The sequence below is a fragment of the Diabrotica undecimpunctata genome, chromosome 2 (assembly GCF_040954645.1).
Source record: "Diabrotica undecimpunctata isolate CICGRU chromosome 2, icDiaUnde3, whole genome shotgun sequence".
Lineage (NCBI taxonomy): Eukaryota > Metazoa > Arthropoda > Insecta > Coleoptera > Chrysomelidae > Diabrotica > Diabrotica undecimpunctata.
This window is the reverse complement of record NC_092804.1, coordinates 51,302,086-51,322,450: the sequence shown is the minus strand read 5'-3', so window position 1 is coordinate 51,322,450 and position 20,365 is coordinate 51,302,086. Positions and strand designations below refer to the sequence as shown.

Below are 20,365 nucleotides of genomic sequence, written 5' to 3'. Positions count from 1 at the left end.
ATTAGTGAAGAGTACTTACAAATTAAGACAAAATTTTGCATTTATAGCTTTTTCTGGAGTGTTCAGTTTGTGTACATTCGCGCTTGATGCTCCAACAATAGTCAGCCATCATATGTACGTCCCATCTACCTTGATATCCTGCTTCCATGACCTTCAAATCTTGATGGAAACGCTCATCCTGCTCCTCACTCACCGCACCAAGATTGTCCGGGAAATTAGCAAGGTGGCTATGTAAAAAATGCACTTTAATGCTCATGTTACACCCTAGCGTTTGGAAGCTATCCAAGAGTTGCTGGACAATGTCGGCCTAATTCAATGCTCATGTATTTCCAAGAAAGTATTTAACAATGTTTTTGAATGCCAACCACGCATTCTTTTCAATTTCTGACATTGTTACCACGAAATGTTCATCTGTAAGAAGCTGCCGAATCTGTGGACCATCAAAAACACCGGCCTTTATCTTTTCAAATGACAGGCTAGGAAATTCCGATACGAGATACTTGAAACAGTCTCCTTCAGTTGGCAAAGCTTTAACAAATTGCTTCATGAGACCTAATTTTATATGCAGAGGTGGAAATATAATATTCTTTCTTACGACAAGTGGCTGATGTAAAATGTTTGGATCACCAGGTCTCAGGTCCGGTCTTGGCGGCCAATTCGACTGCACCCAATGTTGCGCACGAGCTCTGCTGTCCCACATACACAGAAAGCAGGGATACTTTGTGTATCCACGTTGTTGACCAAGTAAAAAGCAGACCATTTTAAGGTCAAAACAAATGATCCATTGGTGCATGTGATATTGCAACAGATCAATGACTTTCTTTATGTCGTCATATTCTTCACGCAAACAAACTGAATGGCCAATTGAAACTGAACCAAATAAATTTCCATTGTGGAGGAGAACACATTTCGAGCACCGCTTTGAGCTATCTATAAACAGTCGCCAGTCAGTTGCGTTATAGTTTGAAATTCCGAATTCTTTCATTAAATCACTTACATTATGGCAAAACACAAATCCACCATCACTTTGAAAGTATTGCAGAAATGCCCTTTCTCGTGTTCGAAAATAGGATACCTTAGCTCCCTTTTCAAGCAAGTTTTTCTCATTGAGTCGTGATGCTAAGAGCTCTGAAGCTTTTTTGGATAGTCCCAAATCTCGTACCAAATCATTTAGCTCTTTCTGTTCGAATTCCTTACGTACAGAGTCATCTTCAATTTCGAAATCTTCATCGTTGGAGTCGCTTTCATCTACACCATATCCGTATTCCCCTTCTTCCAAAGATGGAAACTTATTAAAAACTGGCACGGGGATTTCGGCTGAATGCGGCACTGGGCGTATAGCTGACGGTCAACTAGGATACTCTATCTTACATTTGTTTTTCATGTTATATCCTGATATTTTCACTATACAAAAGTAACAATCACTTGAATGATCTTTGAGCTCGCGCCAAATCATAGGTACACCAAATGGAAGTTTAGCACGTGTTCTCTTGGTCTACATCTGTAAACCCTCAACACACTGTTTACACACTTTATGAGGTGCCCATGCTTTATCTTGATCACCAATGTCTCACTTTAAAATAGGCAAAATATGCTTGTCTGACGAATGTTCTGATGTTTGTCCTTTGATTGGAAATGGTAAAACTGCCACATATATAACAAAACGAATCGGGGCTGTTTTCGCACTTACGATGTGTAGGAGCAGAGGTAGCCATAAGGAAACGTTCCAGTTCAAACACACCAAGTAGGTTACTTAAGTAAGTTCACTAAGTAGTTCGACACACTTAAGTAACGAAATACTAAATGCTGCTAACAAACACACAACGTTTCACCACGGTATAACAGACGTAACTGAAGTGAACACGTGAAAAGTCAAGTCTAGACCAGTTGCAGTTATCAGCGCGTCATTCCCTTACCAACATGCGCCCCACACACATAGAAAACGAACGTGACGTGATAGAAGAAAAGTAAAAACAGTTTTGAAATCAGCACGCCTAATTCTATAGAAAACAGCTAAAAATCTAACTCAACAGAAATTGAGTTTCAAATTGTTCCCCAGTGTAATGTTTTGAGTTTTAGCTTTTATTCTCCTTTTTGGTTTTAATTACTTTTCTTCTATCCAGTATCTTTTACTTAGTCTTATTATATTGTTTTTTACTTCGTTTTCTGAGTTCTTGAAATTAGTTTTTATCTTATTGAGTATTTGTTCTAATCCAGACTAACTTTGCTCTGTTTTTTCTTCATTTATTTTCTCAGAATTATCATTATACTATTCTTTACTATTCATTATTTAATTTTCATTTACGCATTCTTTAATAGTTTTATTGTAATGTTTTTTTATTTCAGAGTTTCTCTATTTCGGTTTGAACATTTGGCGTATTATATAAACTTTTAATACGTTGTTTTAAGTGTTTCAAATGTTCATTAAAGTACTGAAAAATTTCAGATTATTGAGCTTGGTTCAGAACTTTACGACGAAACTATGGAATTTTTGGGATTAGATTTTAATCCATGGGAAGAAAAACTAGATGTAGCTAGAGTAAACACTCACTTTAATATTGGAGTTATTAAAGCTAGTTGCGTGGTTAGATTAACTGAGATAAGAGGAATTATTGATATAAATGATCCTTGTACGCTTAGCTTACGAAAAGGTAAGTTTGTTAATACTCATAATCTTATATTATATAGAGATTATTAAAAATAAAAAAAAAAGTTTATTTAATTTTTTATTGAAAACTGATTCCAAGCTTATTCCAAGCATTGATCTCTCCATTTTATGCTGTGTTCTTCTCAATTTGTCCACTGATGTTTTTGTAAGACTTAAAATATATGCTCCGTATGTGAGTACCGGTAGAACACACTGGTTGAAAACTTTTTAAATGGATAAATTTATATTAAACACAATATTGTGATGAAGCTATTTTCTTGTGGAATTTTAAAGTAATTAATATTTTAATGGGAATAAGTCACAATTGAAGGTTAAAGTAAGTGTATTAACGTTTCAATTTCCACTTCGGAAATTAATGTTTGTATTTTGAAAACGATTTCTTAAGTTAAAATTGAAACGTCAATAAACTTACTTTAACCTTCAATTGTGGCTTATTACTATTAAAATAGTAATTAATTTAAACACAGCTCTCACAAATCTACGAAAACAGCCCAACCTAAACTTACTCTTCTGTGTAGCTCACACGTTTAGTTGTCTTGCAATAATAGTATTTCGTAACTCAAATACACATATCATTCCACAACTTCTATAGTCGATTTGTCAATTTCTATTAGCTCATTGGAGACGAGATTCGTCATCATTTTTGTCCTCTTATAGTTTTTCTTTAAACCGACTGATACCTAAGATTCATTATTTTTGTGTAGTTACATAAAATATCAAATTACCAACAAACTAGACTTTTCGGAAACATTTTGATTTAAGATTAGCATTCAATGACAGAAATTATTCAAAAGAACAATTATTCAAGTTTCTCCTCTGATTTGGTATGATAGTTCTGAGAGCCGACAAATAAAAATCTTTATCGTCATCATCTTTCTGGGTTGACAATCCTCTGTAGATCCTGGCCTGCTCGTCGTCATTCTGTTCGGCTTCTGGCAACATGTTGCCATCTTCTGATCTCTAGTATCCCTAAGTCGGTCTCAACTCAATGTTACCACCTAATTCTCAGTCGGCCTCTGCTTCTTCTTTCTATAGGTGTTCCTGTCTAGCTTTTTAGCAATTATGTTGTCATGCATTTATATTATGTGTCCAGCCCACCAAAGTCGCTATGTTTTATTGAACGTTACGTCATCTGGTTCATTAAAGAGTTGATATAATTCGAAAGTAAATCTTTTGCGCCACTGTTCTTGATCGTTTTTAGCTCAAAATATTTTGCGGACTATCTTACGCTTGAATATTCCCGAAAGTCTTTTATCCTTTTGCGTTAGATTCCATGTTTCCTCCTCATATGTAAGCACTGGTCTCAGCAGTATTTTGTATATAATAAGCTTAGTTTTTGTTTAAGTTTAGTTTTTCTTTGGATATTTCTTGAGTGGAAATATTTTTGAAGTCCATAGTATTCTCTATTTGTAAGGTTTTTCACATGGTATGTGAAGCTGTCAACACGTTGAAAGATATGACTGCCAAACGTTTTTTCGCATTCCTCATTTGCTATAGAATTCGTAGTAACCAACATGTACTTGCTTTTGTTTTAGTTGATGACTAGTCCGACCTGTTTTGCTGCCGTTTCCAATTCTGGGAAATATTGCTCAACATCTCGCTTGCTACGCTCTATTACGTCGACGTCATCAGCGTATGCTAAGATTGGTATTGATCTATTGTAAATAATACCGTCGACTCTAATTCGTGTGTGTCGGACTGCCTTTTCCAAGACAATGTTAAATAGGAAGCAAGCCAGGGCATCCTCTTATCTGAGTCCATCCTTTATCTCAAAGGATCGAGAACTGTCTCCCTGTATCCTAACGCTGGCCTTTAAGTTAGACATTGTCATTTTTGTTAACTGGACTAAGTTTTTCTGGTATACCAAACTCACGATTTGATTGGCATAGTACTGTTCTCTTGACACTGTTGTATGCAGCCTTGACGTCGATGAATAAGTGATGGGTTTCAATATTAAATTCTAATGTTTTCTCGAGGATCTGTCCTATTGAATGAATCTGGTCAATAGTTGATTTTTCTGGAGTAAATCCGGCCTGATATTTTCCAACTCTGCCAACTGTTTAAAATTGTATCCTTTCGTAAAGAATATTTACTAGTATTTTGTAAGCAGTTGTTAACAGGGTTATACCTCTGTAGTTGTCACACTGAAGCTGATCGACTTTTTTATGTAACGGGTATGTCACGCCTTGAGACCATTCACATGGCATGATCTCATTTTGACAGACAAGCGGTAAACGTTTAGACAATGCTTGTAGCAGGGTGTCGCCACCATTCTTGTAGAGCTCAATAGAAATTTGATCAGTTCTGGTGCTGTATTATTTCTATGCTTTTTAATGGCTTGGGCAACCTCTTCAGTGGTAGGTGGTCTTTCGTTTTCAACCTATCAATTCAAGATTGAGCCCGTATCACTTACGGATATTTCCTTTTCCATCCCTACAGCTCCCTATTCTTAACTTAAAGTCTTTACTCTTTTGCTTACATTTCTGTAGAACTTTCGAGTTTTGGTTTGATTGCTTAGCTATTCTGTTTTCTAACTGCTTTTTTCTTAGGGTCCGGTGTTCTATCATTGCTCTTCTTGTGCATCTAGCTTGATTTGTCTTTAGGTATGATCTATTTTTGTTATATGTTTCTTCTGGTACTCCTCGTCAAACCATTCATTTTGTTTAACTAGTTTGATTTTCCCCAATATTTCCAATGCCCCATAAGTTATTATGTTTCTACATTTTATTTACAATTCATCTACATTTTCCCCCGCTTCCAGACTCCCTATTTCCTCATCCATTTGTCTCCTATACTTTCTGGCAACGGTTTAAATGCACAGATTATCAACATTAATTCGGTCTTACTTCATATGTTTATCCTTTTTTAGGTTTGATATTTTTTCTCTGATTTTTGCTATTACAAGAAAGTGTAAAGATCTATGTTTGGATCTCGGTAGCTTCTGACATCCATGCGGTCGGAAGAATGACTTGCATCTATTAGGATGTGATCTATCTGGTTAACAGTTTCATTGTCAGATAATGCCCATGTTCCTTTGTGTATTATTTTATGGGGAAATCTTGTTCTACTATAATGTTTTTGCTGTTTGCAAAGTTTATTAGTCTCAACCCGTTATCATTTCACTCTTCATGTTATCCCTCACATCCTATAGTTGGTTGGAAAAAATTGCTTTTTGCCAATTTTTGCATTAAGTTCCCCAGCAATTATTTTCACGTCATGACGTGGACATCGATCATATTCTGAGGTGTCCTAGAATTCATCTTTTTCGTCGTTTTTCTTTTCTTCCGTTGGTGCGGCTGCACTAAGTAAGCTATAGTTGAAGAATTTTCCTTAAATACGTAGATAACATATGCTGTTGTTTATGGGTTTAAAGTTAAGGACTAATTGCTTTTCTTTTTTACTGATTAGAAAACTACTGCCAAACTCATGTCAGGTAAAAATGAAAAATGCAAATCTTGTTTTTAAATAATACTTGAAGTATTTTGTTTGTATAATTTAAGTTTTGATGAATTAATTTTAGGCTTAGAATTATTCTTTAAAAAAAATTCTCACGGAATATTGGTTTCGGAGCCATATACGGTAGCCATATGGGAAGAATATAATGAGGATAATAGACAAATCATTTATATGTTTGATCCAAACTCCAGAGACTCTACAGGCAAGCCGGCTATTGGAGGCACAGCATGTCTGGTAGGTTTTAGTTGATATGTATAATTGTATACTCGTACAAAACCGGTTATATCTATCTTAGATTGTGTAGAAAATATACTACCTAGATTAATGTTATATTAAATTCAACTTAAGTTATTATAATATAAATTAAATACGTGTCATTCTAAGGAAATCAAAATATTGTTTTTGTTCTTTTTGTGTTTTTTTTTTGTTTTGTTTTTCACATATCGTCAGCCTAACTGCATAAGTCCATTTGTCTTAAAAACCGGTTTTTAATGCCATCCTGTAGAGAAATTGTTAATCCATATGTTCAAAATTAAATAATGGTTATAGACGTTCTCGGCGTATAATGCTTACAAAAATGGGCGGGAAAAGTCCTCATACTTACAGGCGACAACTACATTTTAGTTCAACCGGCTGTGAGACTGCGATCAGGCAGGTAACGGGAAACCACCTGATTATCTTCTCAGAGAGCGTTATGAAATGACGACTAAGCAAGAAAATTCTGTGCTCTGCAATCCGGCTAACAACTGGGGCCATATCGATTCCGGGTCGATTTCATGTCAAGAGATAACAAATCAGGACAAAAAGGCGTAGCAATATTAATTTAAAAACGGTAGGCAATATATATATATATATATATATATATATATATATATATATATTGTTGTACTTTTGAATGTCCATAAGCAATAAAAAACCGATATACAAATTTTATTACTTAAATAAAAATTAAAATTATTGATATTTCATAAAGACACGGGCATATAAATTTTCAAACATCCTGTATAAGACAAAATATGTATTTTAAGTTGTTCGAAGAATTGTTCATTTGGCCTCAGAGACAAGACTTTCAAATATTATCGATAAGAAATTTAAATAAGTCGGTTATTGTGGAATGGATTTACCCGGAGTAAAAGTGTATATAGAAAGTGTTTAAACAATAGACCGGGATTTGCGGTGGTTTTTCTCCCCGAAAGATTATATCGGTAAAAGTTTATTAACAAAAGACATTGAATTGAGAAACAGGTATCGTTTGTAGCTATTAGTAAGAAATATTTGTAAAGCAGATAGATTTAGTTAGAATAATTAAAGAATGTTGTTTTCTGGAATTACCCGAATGACGTTTTATAGAGACAGTTGGTTGGTAACGATATACGTCACAGAGGTGGATGATTTTTATTGGTCAATTTTTGAATGCAAGGAGGTGGTGGTTTTGGCTATGAGATAGGAGAGAGAAAAAAAGTAAAGTAGTCAGTTTTCGTCGTCCAAGAAGGAAGGAGCTTTGTGATTTGTGTTTGTTTAAAGTCCCGAAGACGTAATTTACCGGGTGTGTTTATTTGCTGTGTAAAAGCTGACCAGTGTGAGGAACGGGGTACAGAGAGATAGAAAAACCAAAGGGTATAAGAATATTAATATCAGACGAAGCCGGAAACATTTGGAGTTATAAACAGGCGCGGAGATTGGCTCAAAAGGAGGCTGCATAGACTAACACGAGTTGTTGGGTTGCAGATACAAGGACAGATAGGAGAAAGGTGTACGTCATCTGGACCACAATAGGAGCAGAAGCAGAGAAAGGATTTTTTTTTGTGGCGTGGCCATAGAATTGCAACGGCAGAGAAAGAAAGGTCAGTCAATTTTCATTAGAGCAGGAGTGTGGTGTTCATTTATTAATTAAATAAATTGAATAAATAATAGAGACAGTTAATTTTGCGATCATTTAAAAAAAAAGAATTATAAAAAGAGCTTAGTTATAACACATATTAAAAATCAATGTAAAATAACATTTGGGTCCATGATAGAAAATAACTTCTCATATATTTAAAGTTAGTATATTGCAAATATTACAGGATTGATTGTTATATAAAATTTCATTAAAATAAAGGACATCTCACATATAGTTCAGTTGAAATTCTATGTATTTTATTCAGGTCATATTACCTATCCCAATTAGGATGCCAATTGGAAAATATTTTGAATCCACGATCAAAGGTAAATAGTACAAGTTAAATAGCCTGAGATTGTAATTAATTAATGCTGATTTATTGTGATTAATTGGAGATTAGATCATTTAATAAATATAGACAGGAATTTTTCTAAATAAGCAATATAATACAATTTAAATAGCATAACAAAATAGCCCCCAACGTGTAAAGCTTTGAAAAATATTTCTAGTTGGCAAATTTAAAAGGATAGGAGTAGACGAGCAGATGTTTGAAAGTTTATATGCCGTGGATAAAGTGAAATATTATGTAAAATTTGAGGACATAAAGGTTTATATATATTTTTTTAAGATACAATTTACCATAATTGATTTATTCGTGATATTGACAATTTATAGGTTACCATAATTGATTTATTTGTGTGAGATTTACATTTGATAATTTTACCATACTTGATTTATTTGATTGATTTTGACATTTAATATTTTACCATTTGATTTATTTGTGGGATATTGAAATTTGATACTCGTACTCAAGAGTTATTACATTTGAACAAGAAAAGTCCCGTTTGTTGCAACAGACCAGTAGAATTTTATATTTGGCGGGGATAAAAACATAATAAATGCCAAACACAAGAAACAAGAGCAAAGAGAACAAAAAACAAGAAGATAAATCAGAACAGGAAGAATATTCAGACTAGGAAGACGTATTAGACACAACAGTAATGGAGACAGAAAAACAAGAATCGGGAATAGAAAAATTAATACAGATGATGCAACTCCAATCACAGAAGATGGATGAATCACAACAAAGAACGGAGCAAAAATTGGACAATTTGGAAGAAAACCAAAGAAAAATGGAACAAAAAATGGAAACGCGTATGGACAAATATGAAAACGAAATAAAAGTCTGTTTAGAAAGAAGTAGGGAAGAAACAGAGAGGAAACTAGAATTGCAGAGAGAAGAAATCGAAACTAAAATGAAGGATATTCAGAGTATGCAAGAAAGGGAATTAGAACAGATAGAAATAAAATTTGAAAATGCGCTACAAGAAGACCGGAAAGAAACGGAAAGGAGATTTAAACAAATTGCAGAGATGGAGATAAGAGGAGTAGAAAGAAAGGAAGTCATCGTACATAGCACAGAAGACGTAAAAGTACGATTTGGCGGGGATATAAGGAAACTACACCCAGTGCCTTTTATAAATAACCTAAAGGAAAAAGTCAAATACATAGGACCGTTTGCAACAGCAAAGGAAACCATCAGAAACCATCTCAAAAAAGAGGCAAATCTTTGGTTTGTCAGCAAGGAAGAAGAATTTGACAATTGGCAAGATTTTGAGAGAAGATTCTTAAATTATTTCTGGGGAAAAATCCAGCAACTACAAGTAAATAAAGAGTTACAAAATGGAAAATACCATGAGAGGATGGGCGTATCAGAAAAGATGTACGCATTACAACTCTATAATAATGCAAAACATTTGCAATATAATTATTCATCAGAACAATTGGTAGAGTTGATATCGCGACACTTTGAAGATACCTTGGAAGACCACATAAATCTCCAAAATTACAAGGACATTGACAGCTTATGTCAATTTTTGCAAATGAGAGAATCACGTAGGCATGAAAGAAGAGAAAGAAGACCGCAAGAAAATTATAGACAAAGAGAAAACCAAGAATATAGAGATAGAGGTCAAAATTTTAGAAGAGATTATACAAGACGAGAATTCATACCTAGACGGGGATACGAAAATAGACCGAACGGAAGAGAGAATTATGAACCCAGAACCTAGAGATGGAATGAAAACAGGGATCGGGAAAATCAGAGTAGAAATAACCGCCCATACCAAGGAAACAGATACAATAACCCACGGAATGAACAGGAATCTCGCGGTAATCGATACGGGAATGATAGACCAAAAGAGAACAGAAGAGAAATAAATAATATGCAAAGAGAAGAAAATGAATATGAGAGAGAAGATGACGGGCGAGAAAACACAGAAGAACAACAGGCGTGTTTTCAAGAAGGCGCTCACTAAAAACGAAGAAACAAACAGGAATTTTTTGTCACCCCAAGGAATTTATTAAACTGGCAGGAAACAATGAAAAGAGAAATGGAGTTAATTTAAAATTTGTGGATGGATTTATAAATGAGAAACCAATTAAAATTATGATAGACACATGCTCTGAAATAACACTGGTCAACAGAAAATTAATCGAAGAAGTAAATTTAACGAGTCTAATTTATAAAATACCTAGGGTGAATTTAGTGGGCGCAAATAAACGGACATTGGCAACAATAAATGAAGGTATACGAGTAATGGTACGATTGAAAAAAAATATGTATGCACTTCAATGTGTAATAATGCCGAATATGTCACATGACATGATTGTAGGCGTTGACGAATTAACGGAAAAACATGTAGTGATCGACTTCAAAACCAATACGATGAAAATAACAAAGGAAAAAGAAGAAGAACAGGATAAGGAACAAGAGAAACAAATTACGGACGAATCAGAGAAAGAACAAACGGTGGAAATGAACCTGGTGACGAAGAAAGGAAAAGGAAGAAAGAGGGGAAAAGGTCAGAAAAATATCAAAGAAAAAGAAACCTGGGATTCCTCAAAAGATGAGACGAGCTCAGGAGAAGAAGATGGAAAGATTTTGACAAGAAATGAAAGCAAAACTTGGGATTCCTTAAAAGAAGAGACGAGCCCAACAAAAAAAAAAACAAAGGAAAATGAAGAGGACACAATGGAGACAGTGGTGTTTGAAGAAGACACGGAGTACACGGTGAATATGTGCGAAAAATTTGATGGGAGAGACAAAAAATTGATATGTGGAGAAGGCAAAGAAAACGATTTGCGTATAATTTTAAGAGACTATGAAACGCTGATAAATGAGGAAAACCGAGTGGCCACAAAATACGAGCACTCATTTGAGGTGAAAAACTTGGGAAATTTTCGATCGAAGACTTATCCAATTCCTTATAAGTATCGGAAAGAAGTAAAGCAAGAAATCAAAAAAATGTTGGAAGATCAAATCATTGAGAGATGTGACTCACCCTATATTAACCCAATTGTGATAGTGAAGAAGAGCAGTGGAGAGTTAAGACTCTGTTTAGATGCCCGAAATATTAACCAACACACAGTATCACAATATGAATCACCGTTAAATATCGAGGCCATTTTTGGAAGAATCACGGGATCACATATTTTCTCAAAAATTGATCTAAAGCATAGTTTTTGGTTAATACCTTTGGCTGAAAAGTGTAGAAACTACACTGCCTTTTCAATTGATGGTATAGTATACCGATTTAAGGTAGTTCCGTTTGGATTACAAAGCGCCTGTGCAGCACTTGTACGAGCTTTGCATACCATTTTGAATCACCATGAAGAGTTCATCGTCCATTACATCGACGATTTATTAATTTTTTCACAAGATATGCAGAGTCATGTGAAACATATCAAAATAATTTTGAAAGAATTGGACACAGCGGGATTAAAACTAAACATTGAAAAATGTCAATTTTTTCAAAAGGAAGTGATTTATTTGGGTTTCAAACTTGACACCGAAACTGTAAGTCTAGCCGAGGACAGAGTAAAGCTCATCGACGAATACCCAAGACCAACAAATCTAAAAACATTGCGAGGGTTTCTCGGTACGATAAATTATTTTAAGAAATTAATTCCCGATTTAAGCCAAAAAGAAATTCCTTTAATAAAATTGTTAAAGAAAGGGACAAAATGGAATTGTAAAGAAGAACAGGAGGAAGCTTTTAAAATATTGAAACAAGAATTTGCTAAAGGAACGAAAATATATCACCCTATTTACAATTTGCCGTTTATACTCCGTACGGATGCGTCGATACAGAAATTTGCAGGAGTGTTGTCGCAAATACAAAACTGCCAAGAGGTTCCGATATGTTTTATATCTCGAGTGACTAAAACACATGAGAGAAAATACAGTGTCACCGAGTTGGAATTCGCCAGTGTACTATTTTGTGTAAACAAATTAAGGTTTTACTTATTGGGAGCTAAATTCACCATCGAAACGGATCATGCAGCATTGATACACATCATGAAGAATCGATTGGTAAATAGCAGAATACACAGAGGCATTCTGCTCTTACAAGAGTATGATTTCCAATTTCGATACATCAAAGGGAAAGACAACATAATAGCTGACGCTTTAACACGGGACGAAGATACAGGAAAAAAGGAGACAATTACATTACATGTGGGATTGAATATATTGACACAAGACGAAGGGATATTTTCGTTAAATGAGATAAGGACCGACCAGGAAGGCCTAGAAGAAAGAGAAAAGAGAAGAGCAGAGCTAGAAAACGAGATATTTTTTAAGAGAATAGACGGAAAGGAATTATATTTAGTGACACCGACATTGGCAGAAAGAATCATAAAGAAACTACACGAGGAAAATGGACATATTGGCAGTAGAAAGGTATGGCTTGTGTTTAGGGAAAACTACATCAGTCGACAAGATTACCGCATTGCAAAGGAGATCACACAGAAATGCGAAGTATGCCAGAAATACAAGAGCAGGAATTTTAAAAACGAAAATATTGCAAAGAGCATTGTATCCTGGAACAACCTGGACATTATAGCCATCGACATGTTAAGAGATCTAATTGTGACCACGCAAGGGAACAAGCATATTCTGGTGATGGTGGATGTGTTCTCAAAATACGTGAAATTATATAGTTGCCGCACCACAAAAGGGGAAGAAATATTGAGAAAAATAGACAATTTCATCGCTACGGTAGGAACCCCAAGAAAAATTTTACTAGACAATGCAACGTACTTCCGAAATGATCGTTTCAAGGGACAGCTTAGAGAACGGGGAATCGAGACGAACTTTGTAAGCATCAGGCATCCCCAAAGTAATCCTTCTGAGCGATTTATACAAGAGGTAACGAAATTTCTTCGCATTGCAACAGATGGTCAACATCGGCGATGGGACAGAAAATTGGGAGAAATAGAGATGGACCTAAATTCCATGCCAAGTACAGTGACGAAAGAAACACCAGAATACATCATGAAAGGCGTCATGCCGATAAGACCGTGGGAAGATCCAGAACAAAGAGAGTATCGACAGGTTATAGAAACGGTTCAGAGGAGATTAAGAAGAAGCAAGGAGAAATACATCCAGAGACAGGGTCATAATAGGAAACGAAGACCAGTAACTTTCCAAAAGGGTGACAAAGTAATGGTAAGAGCATTAAGAGTGTCAAATCTTCAGAGCGGTATTTGCGCAAAATTGATGCCTGTTTTCGAAGGGCCATACATAGTAAACAACGAAGATGGAGTAAACAGCTATGAGTTGAAACATATGGATTCTGAAAAGATCAGAGGTATTTATAATATCCATGATGTATATAAATATCACGAACGAAGATTTAAATTTGTATAAAGTAGATAGTAGGATAGGATAATACGTAGCATAAGTACAGCTAGCATACAGGAAGTGCGTTTTAGTTTGCCTCGAGAAAATTTAGTTGCATAGATTGATAAATTTTATCGATTACAAAGGCGGGGATTTGTTGTACTTTTGAATGTCCATAAGCAATAAAAAACCGATATACAAATTTTATTACTTAAATAAAAATTAAAATTATTGATATTTCATAAAGACACGGGCATATAAATTTTCAAACATCCTGTATAAGACAAAATATGTATTTTAAGTTGTTCGAAGAATTGTTCATTTGGCCTCAGAGACAAGACTTTCAAATATTATCGATAAGAAATTTAAATAAGTCGGTTATTGTGGAATGGATTTACCCGGAATAAAAGTGTATATAGAAAGTGTTTAAACAATAGACCGGGATTTGCGGTGGTTTTTCTCCCCGAAAGATTATATCGGTAAAAGTTTATTAACAAAAGACATTGAATTGAGAAACAGGTATCGTTTGTAGCTATTAGTAAGAAATATTTGTAAAGCAGATAGATTTAGTTAGAATAATTAAAGAATGTTGTTTTCTGGAATTACCCGAATGACGTTTTATAGATAGAGTTGGTTGGTAACGATATACGTTACAGAGGTGGATGATTTTTATTGGTCAATTTTTGAATGCAAGGAGGTCTTGGTTTTGGCTATGAGATAGGAGAGAGAAAAAAAGTAAAGTAGTCAGTTTTCGTCGTCCAAGAAGGAAGGAGCTTTGTGATTTGTGTTTGTTTGAAGTCCCGAAGACGTAATTTACCGGGTGTGTTTATTTGCTGTGTAAAAGCTGACCAGTGTGAGGAACGGGGTACAGAGAGATAGAAAAACCAAAGGGTATAAGAATATTAATATCAGACGAAGCCGGAAACATTTGGAGTTATAAACAGGCGCGGAGATTGGCTCAAAAGGAGGCTGCATAGACTAACACGAGTTGTTGGGTTGCAGATACAAGGACAGATAGGAGAAAGGTGTACGTCATCTGGACCACAATAGGAGCAGAAGCAGAGAAAGGATTTTTTTTTGTGGCGTGGCCATAGAATTGCAACGGCAGAGAAAGAAAGGTCAGTCAATTTTCATTAGAGCAGGAGTGTGGTGTTCATTTATTAATTAAATAAATTGAATAAATAATAGAGACAGTTAATTTTGCGATCATTTAAAAAAAAAGAATTATAAAAAGAGCTTAGTTATAACACATATTAAAAATCAATGTAAAATAACATTTGGGTCCATGATAGAAAACAACTTCTCATATATTTAAAGTTAGTATATTGCAAATATTACAGGATTGATTGTTATATAAAATTTCATTAAAATAAAGGACATCTCACATATAGTTCAGTTGAAATTCTATGTATTTTATTCAGGTCATATTACCTATCCCAATTAGGATGCCAATTGGAAAATATTTTGAATCCACGATCAAAGGTAAATAGTACAAGTTAAATAGCCTGAGATTGTAATTAATTAATGCTGATGTATTGTGATTAATTGGAGATTAGATCATTTAATAAATATAGACAGGAATTTTTCTAAATAAGCAATATAATACAATTTAAATAGCATAACAATATATATATATATATATATATATATATATATATATATATATATATATATATATATATATATATTATATATATATATATATATATATATATATATATATATATATATATTAATGGGATATTAAAAGTCAGAGGTGCGCCAAGCAATTAATTAGCTAATTAATTAATTAATTAAACTTATTTAAATGATGCAATTATGATTTTATCACACTATTTAATTCTCTTATCTCAGGGTTATATTCGTGCTTCAATATCTATGCTTTACATATGATAGGTAAGTTCTAAGGAATATCGGAATAATAGTCATATATGATACCAAATTATATATTGAAATAAAATTCACACTCAAATATCTTAAACAAAAAATATCTCATATAATGATTATCGAAATTTTGTTCTACGTACGTGAACCTTCAAAATTTTATGTTATACACTATATAAATTAAAATTTCAAATCAAAATTGTTGTTCTATATCTCCTGATAAATATTTCTATCTTTTCTGAATGAAGTAAAAAAAAACTTTGTTGATAAAGAAAAACTGACAAATAAAAGAAAACAAACTATCTCTCCGATGATGAGTTGTCCAAATTCTTGTTCCTTGTAGCCTACACTATCTATTGTTAGCAGTTCCCTAGGTAATCAACCATCTTAGAACAAATTATTGCGAGCCTCTCGTCTTCAATGATCTCTTCTCCTCTCGATAAACTGAATCTCTCGTTCCGGCCTGAACAGCGACTCTTGGAATATATAAGTAGGAAAATATGACTTACAATATTTTACTGGATCAGCTTCCGTCAGGATACACTTAGTCCACGAAAACTCACAAACATTCACTTCTAATGCTTACTATCACTTGGGAACCACCAAAGAACAACGACTGTTCGCCTTGCACCCTTGGAAAACAACTGATGATCTTTTTTCCCTCTAAAATCTAGCTAAACTCTCATTCATCCATCTCTCCCACTTTTTTTCACTCTTTGCCAATCAAAGTTCGTCATATTTATCCCCATTTAGATAACAAACAACAACCTTAACTACAATTATAACTTTCCTAAAAACTATTAACATGTTAATCGTTTCTACAAATTCTTAAAAACTAACGGAGAATTATACATTTTAAATATTTCGATTCTATTGTCTTATTCACCGTATCGACGTACAAGTCTATTTGGAAAATCCAATCTCGCATTGTTCTATTATTTCCCTACGTTCACTTCACTTAAGCTTTGTCACTCGAATATATTTTACAAAGAAAATAATTTATGCATATCTTAAATTTTGTTTACTACAGGTAATCCAAAGATAATGTACTTTCATTTCTTTGAAATATCGTTTATAGTTTATCAGTTGAAATATTTTGAATTATTATATTTTATAATTTGAAATATATTACGAGCAAACCAATATTATTTTTTATTTTTCATAGCATAACAATATATATATATATATATATATATATATATATATATATATATATATATATATATATATATATATAAGAAATACTGGATATTAGTGACTGTCGATATAAACAAACAACACGGTTTATTAGGGTTGCAATCAGAAAATTTGCCGGGATATTAATGAAACATTTTTTTGATTTTTTGTCTAGCTTTCAGAATGGTTTTATTCCTTTTTCAAGACACTGTAATAAGAAAAATATATAAGTATTTATAAAATATCACAATTCTTCAGTGCAACTTACTAGTCGTTAAGATTATTTATAAAAGCATTGACACTCAACATTAATAACACACATATAAAATATAAAATAATGGACAAAATACATTCTAAAATTTTTAAAATTTAGGTAAAAATAGTAAAACTTAGTTTATGGCATCTTTTACTGGTGTGTTTTAACTCTGACACATAGAGAACAGAAAGTAAAAACCCTATGATTAAAAAGTAATTAGGTGTACTTTATATTATATTTCTTTTTAAGAAATACAAGAGGCCCATCTTGGGTGATTTTACTTTTTAATTTTTAAACCTGTCTTAATGATATGCAACATGTTATGCATACAAGTGTAATTTATGTAAAGGTAAATATTTATTTTATTTTGAATGTTTTTCCAGTAAGTAACAATAAATGTTGCTCAGTTTATCTATATCAGACTTTTTATTGATCCGCGGAAATTATCAACATGGTTTTTGCCTGGATACAAGAATCAAATAGATTATCTTTTTGCCACTAAACGATGGAGGAGCTCAATAATCAAAGTGAAGATAAAACCAGCTGTAGACTGTGGTTCCGACCACAAAATGTTACAAGCAAAATTTTGCACTAAGTTACACAGTAAAACAATGACAAATAAAAGACAAAAGTTGACTCCAAAACACCCGGAAAAGTTTAAAGAACCATTAGCAGAAGCTGAGCTACCAGTAGCTACCGGAGACCCTGACAAAACGTGGGAATGCACAAAGAACTGGATCACTGAAGCCATTAACAATACTAATTTCAGAGACAAAACAGCTGGGAAAAAACATTGGATGACTGAAGAGACTCTCAATCATGTATAAGAAAGACGAAAACTTAGAAACGGCAGATCAAATTCAAAACAAAAAGAAATAGAGATATGCACCATAAATACAACTGTCGTGACCCACGATTAGTTTATCGTGAGTTATATTTGCTATAAAATATTATTTTATTAAATTAAAATAATATACGACGACAATTTTCATAGAACTATTTATTGCTTAACTATACATGTTTACAGAACTGAGTGTCGAATGCTACTACTAAAAATACATTACAAAACGTATAACAGAAGCCCCTAGGGGAGGGGGGTCGTTTCTAAAAGCTACAAGATTTGAACTTTTGGAAATAACGTACATTACAAATTTATTCATATTGTCCTTATCAGAACCATCTACAAACGCAGCGACTGCGACAACAATAGCCGACGGATTTGCCGGGAACCTATTTTCTAAAGGGAGGGTTTATTCTACAAACTTTCACCAAAAATATATAAAACTGACAAACATTTTAATCTTTTAATAGATTTCGGGAAACTAATTTAACCAAACTTTAAGAATTACCGATATGAATCTAAAATAATAAAATAAAATCGACAATAACATGAAGTGAATTATAATGAGACGAAACAACAACTATAAAACACTTATGCAGAACGGACAAAAAAAATTATATTAAAAACTTATGTTTACAACTAGAGGAACATGCTGACCGCCAAGAATCTAGAGAACTTTTCTCAAAAGTCAAGTATCTAGCGGGAGAATTCAATCCGCAGACACAGATCATCAAAGATAATAGTGGAAATACCATAACAAACCCAGACGGTATCGCAGAGGTGTAGAAACAATATTGCGAAATACATTTCTCTAACAACGACCCAGGCAATAATACAGAGAAAAGTTATGAAAAAGAGCCTCAAATATTGAAATTAGAAATTGAACCGGCAATTAAAAAGCTAAAATTCAGAGAAGCAGAAGGAGAAGATGGAATAACAGCTAAAACACTCAAAGAAATGGGAGAATTAGAGACGGAAGTAATGCTTAGAATTTGCAATAATATCTGGAATACCGGAAACTGAGGTAAACTCACGTTTATTCCTATATATAAAAAAGGTTCACCGACAGATTGCAGTAATTACCGTACAGTAGCATTGATATCACACGCGAGCAAATTACTTCTAACCATCATCAATGAAAGACTAAAATGAATTCTCTTACCAGAAATTCCCCAAGAAAAATGCGGATTCATCCCAGGTAGAGGAAAAAGAGAACATATTCTTAATATTCGTCAAATTATCGAAAAATCTCGAGAGTTTAACATAGAAACATATTTATGTTTTTTTGACTATTCCAAGGCCTTCGATATCGTAAAATGACATAAAATGTGGCATATATTTAGAGAAATGGGTACGCCAGAACATCTAATCTATTTATTATAAAAACTATATGTAAATAATACTGCTAATGTAAAAGTAAAAGTTAACAAAGATAGGAGGAAGAAAAATCAAAAACCTAGGTTATGCCGATGACACTGTTATATTGGCGTCATCACCAGAAGAACCGGAACAAATTATGAATAGGCTAGTTACGGTGAGTACGGAATTTGGTTTAAAAATAGATATGCAGAAAACCAAACTGATGATTATCGATAGAATCAGAAACAATCAGGCAGAGATAAGAATCATGGCAGGTTACGAAGTGGTCAGGCAATTTAATTACTTAGGCTCCGTTATTACTAACAGTGAAGGATGCGAAGAAGAGATCCGTCGACGCATCACAATGGCCAGATTGGCAACAGCTAAACTCACAAAAATTTGGAAGAACACTGACATCATAAAAAATACAAAATTACGCCTTGTTCGAGCATTGATATTACCTATCGCCACCTATGCTTCAGAAACGTGGACAATAAAAAAAGCCGATTCAAAGCGTATAATGGCATTTGAAATGTGGGTCTACCGTAGAATGTTGCGCATACCATGGACCGCCCATCGCAGAAATAAATGAGAGAAGGCATGGAGCGAATGATAGTTGAAGGTAACGTAGCGGGTAAAAGATCCAGAGGAAGATCGCCAGTATGATGGTCGGACCAAATAAAGGAGCTGACTGGTTACTCATTCTCCGAAGCGAAACAACACACACAGGAGAGAGATAATTGGAGAGAAATAGTCAAACAAATTACATGACACCACTACATCCTTACGAAGGAGAAAAGATTAAGGAGGATAAAGGTTTTCAGATGTCGTAAAAAACAGTAGCAAGTAATGCGCACAATTCTCTCTATCATCTGAGCAATATGAAAACCGCACAAGTACATATTCGTCGTTAAAAAAGCCATACTTCATTAGTGTGTTGTTTTCTTATCAGTCAAAACTTAGTTTATTGTTCATTTTGTTAAACTTTGCTTAAATATTATTAAGGTACGTTTATTTCATGCGAGGAGACCATTCAATTTTGTGTTACGATAATAATTAATCTGATGAAATAGTTCCTTTTACAAATGTAATACATGGAGCTATACATATTTCATCCAATTATTATGCTATAATACGAGTAGATACCTGTGTTACAG

At 33.7% G+C, this 20,365-nt stretch overlaps 1 protein-coding gene across 1 annotated transcript in view; it reads left to right on the top strand.

Annotated features, from left to right (window-relative positions):
• Positions 1–20,365, top strand: part of LOC140434534 (uncharacterized) — a 126,630-nt gene that overhangs the window by 94,314 nt on the left and 11,951 nt on the right. The window contains exons 23-24 of the mRNA XM_072522873.1: positions 2,447–2,651; positions 6,189–6,358. Of these exons, the coding sequence (XP_072378974.1) occupies positions 2,447–2,651; positions 6,189–6,358 (375 nt within the window). The remainder of the gene's footprint in view (positions 1–2,446; positions 2,652–6,188; positions 6,359–20,365) is intronic.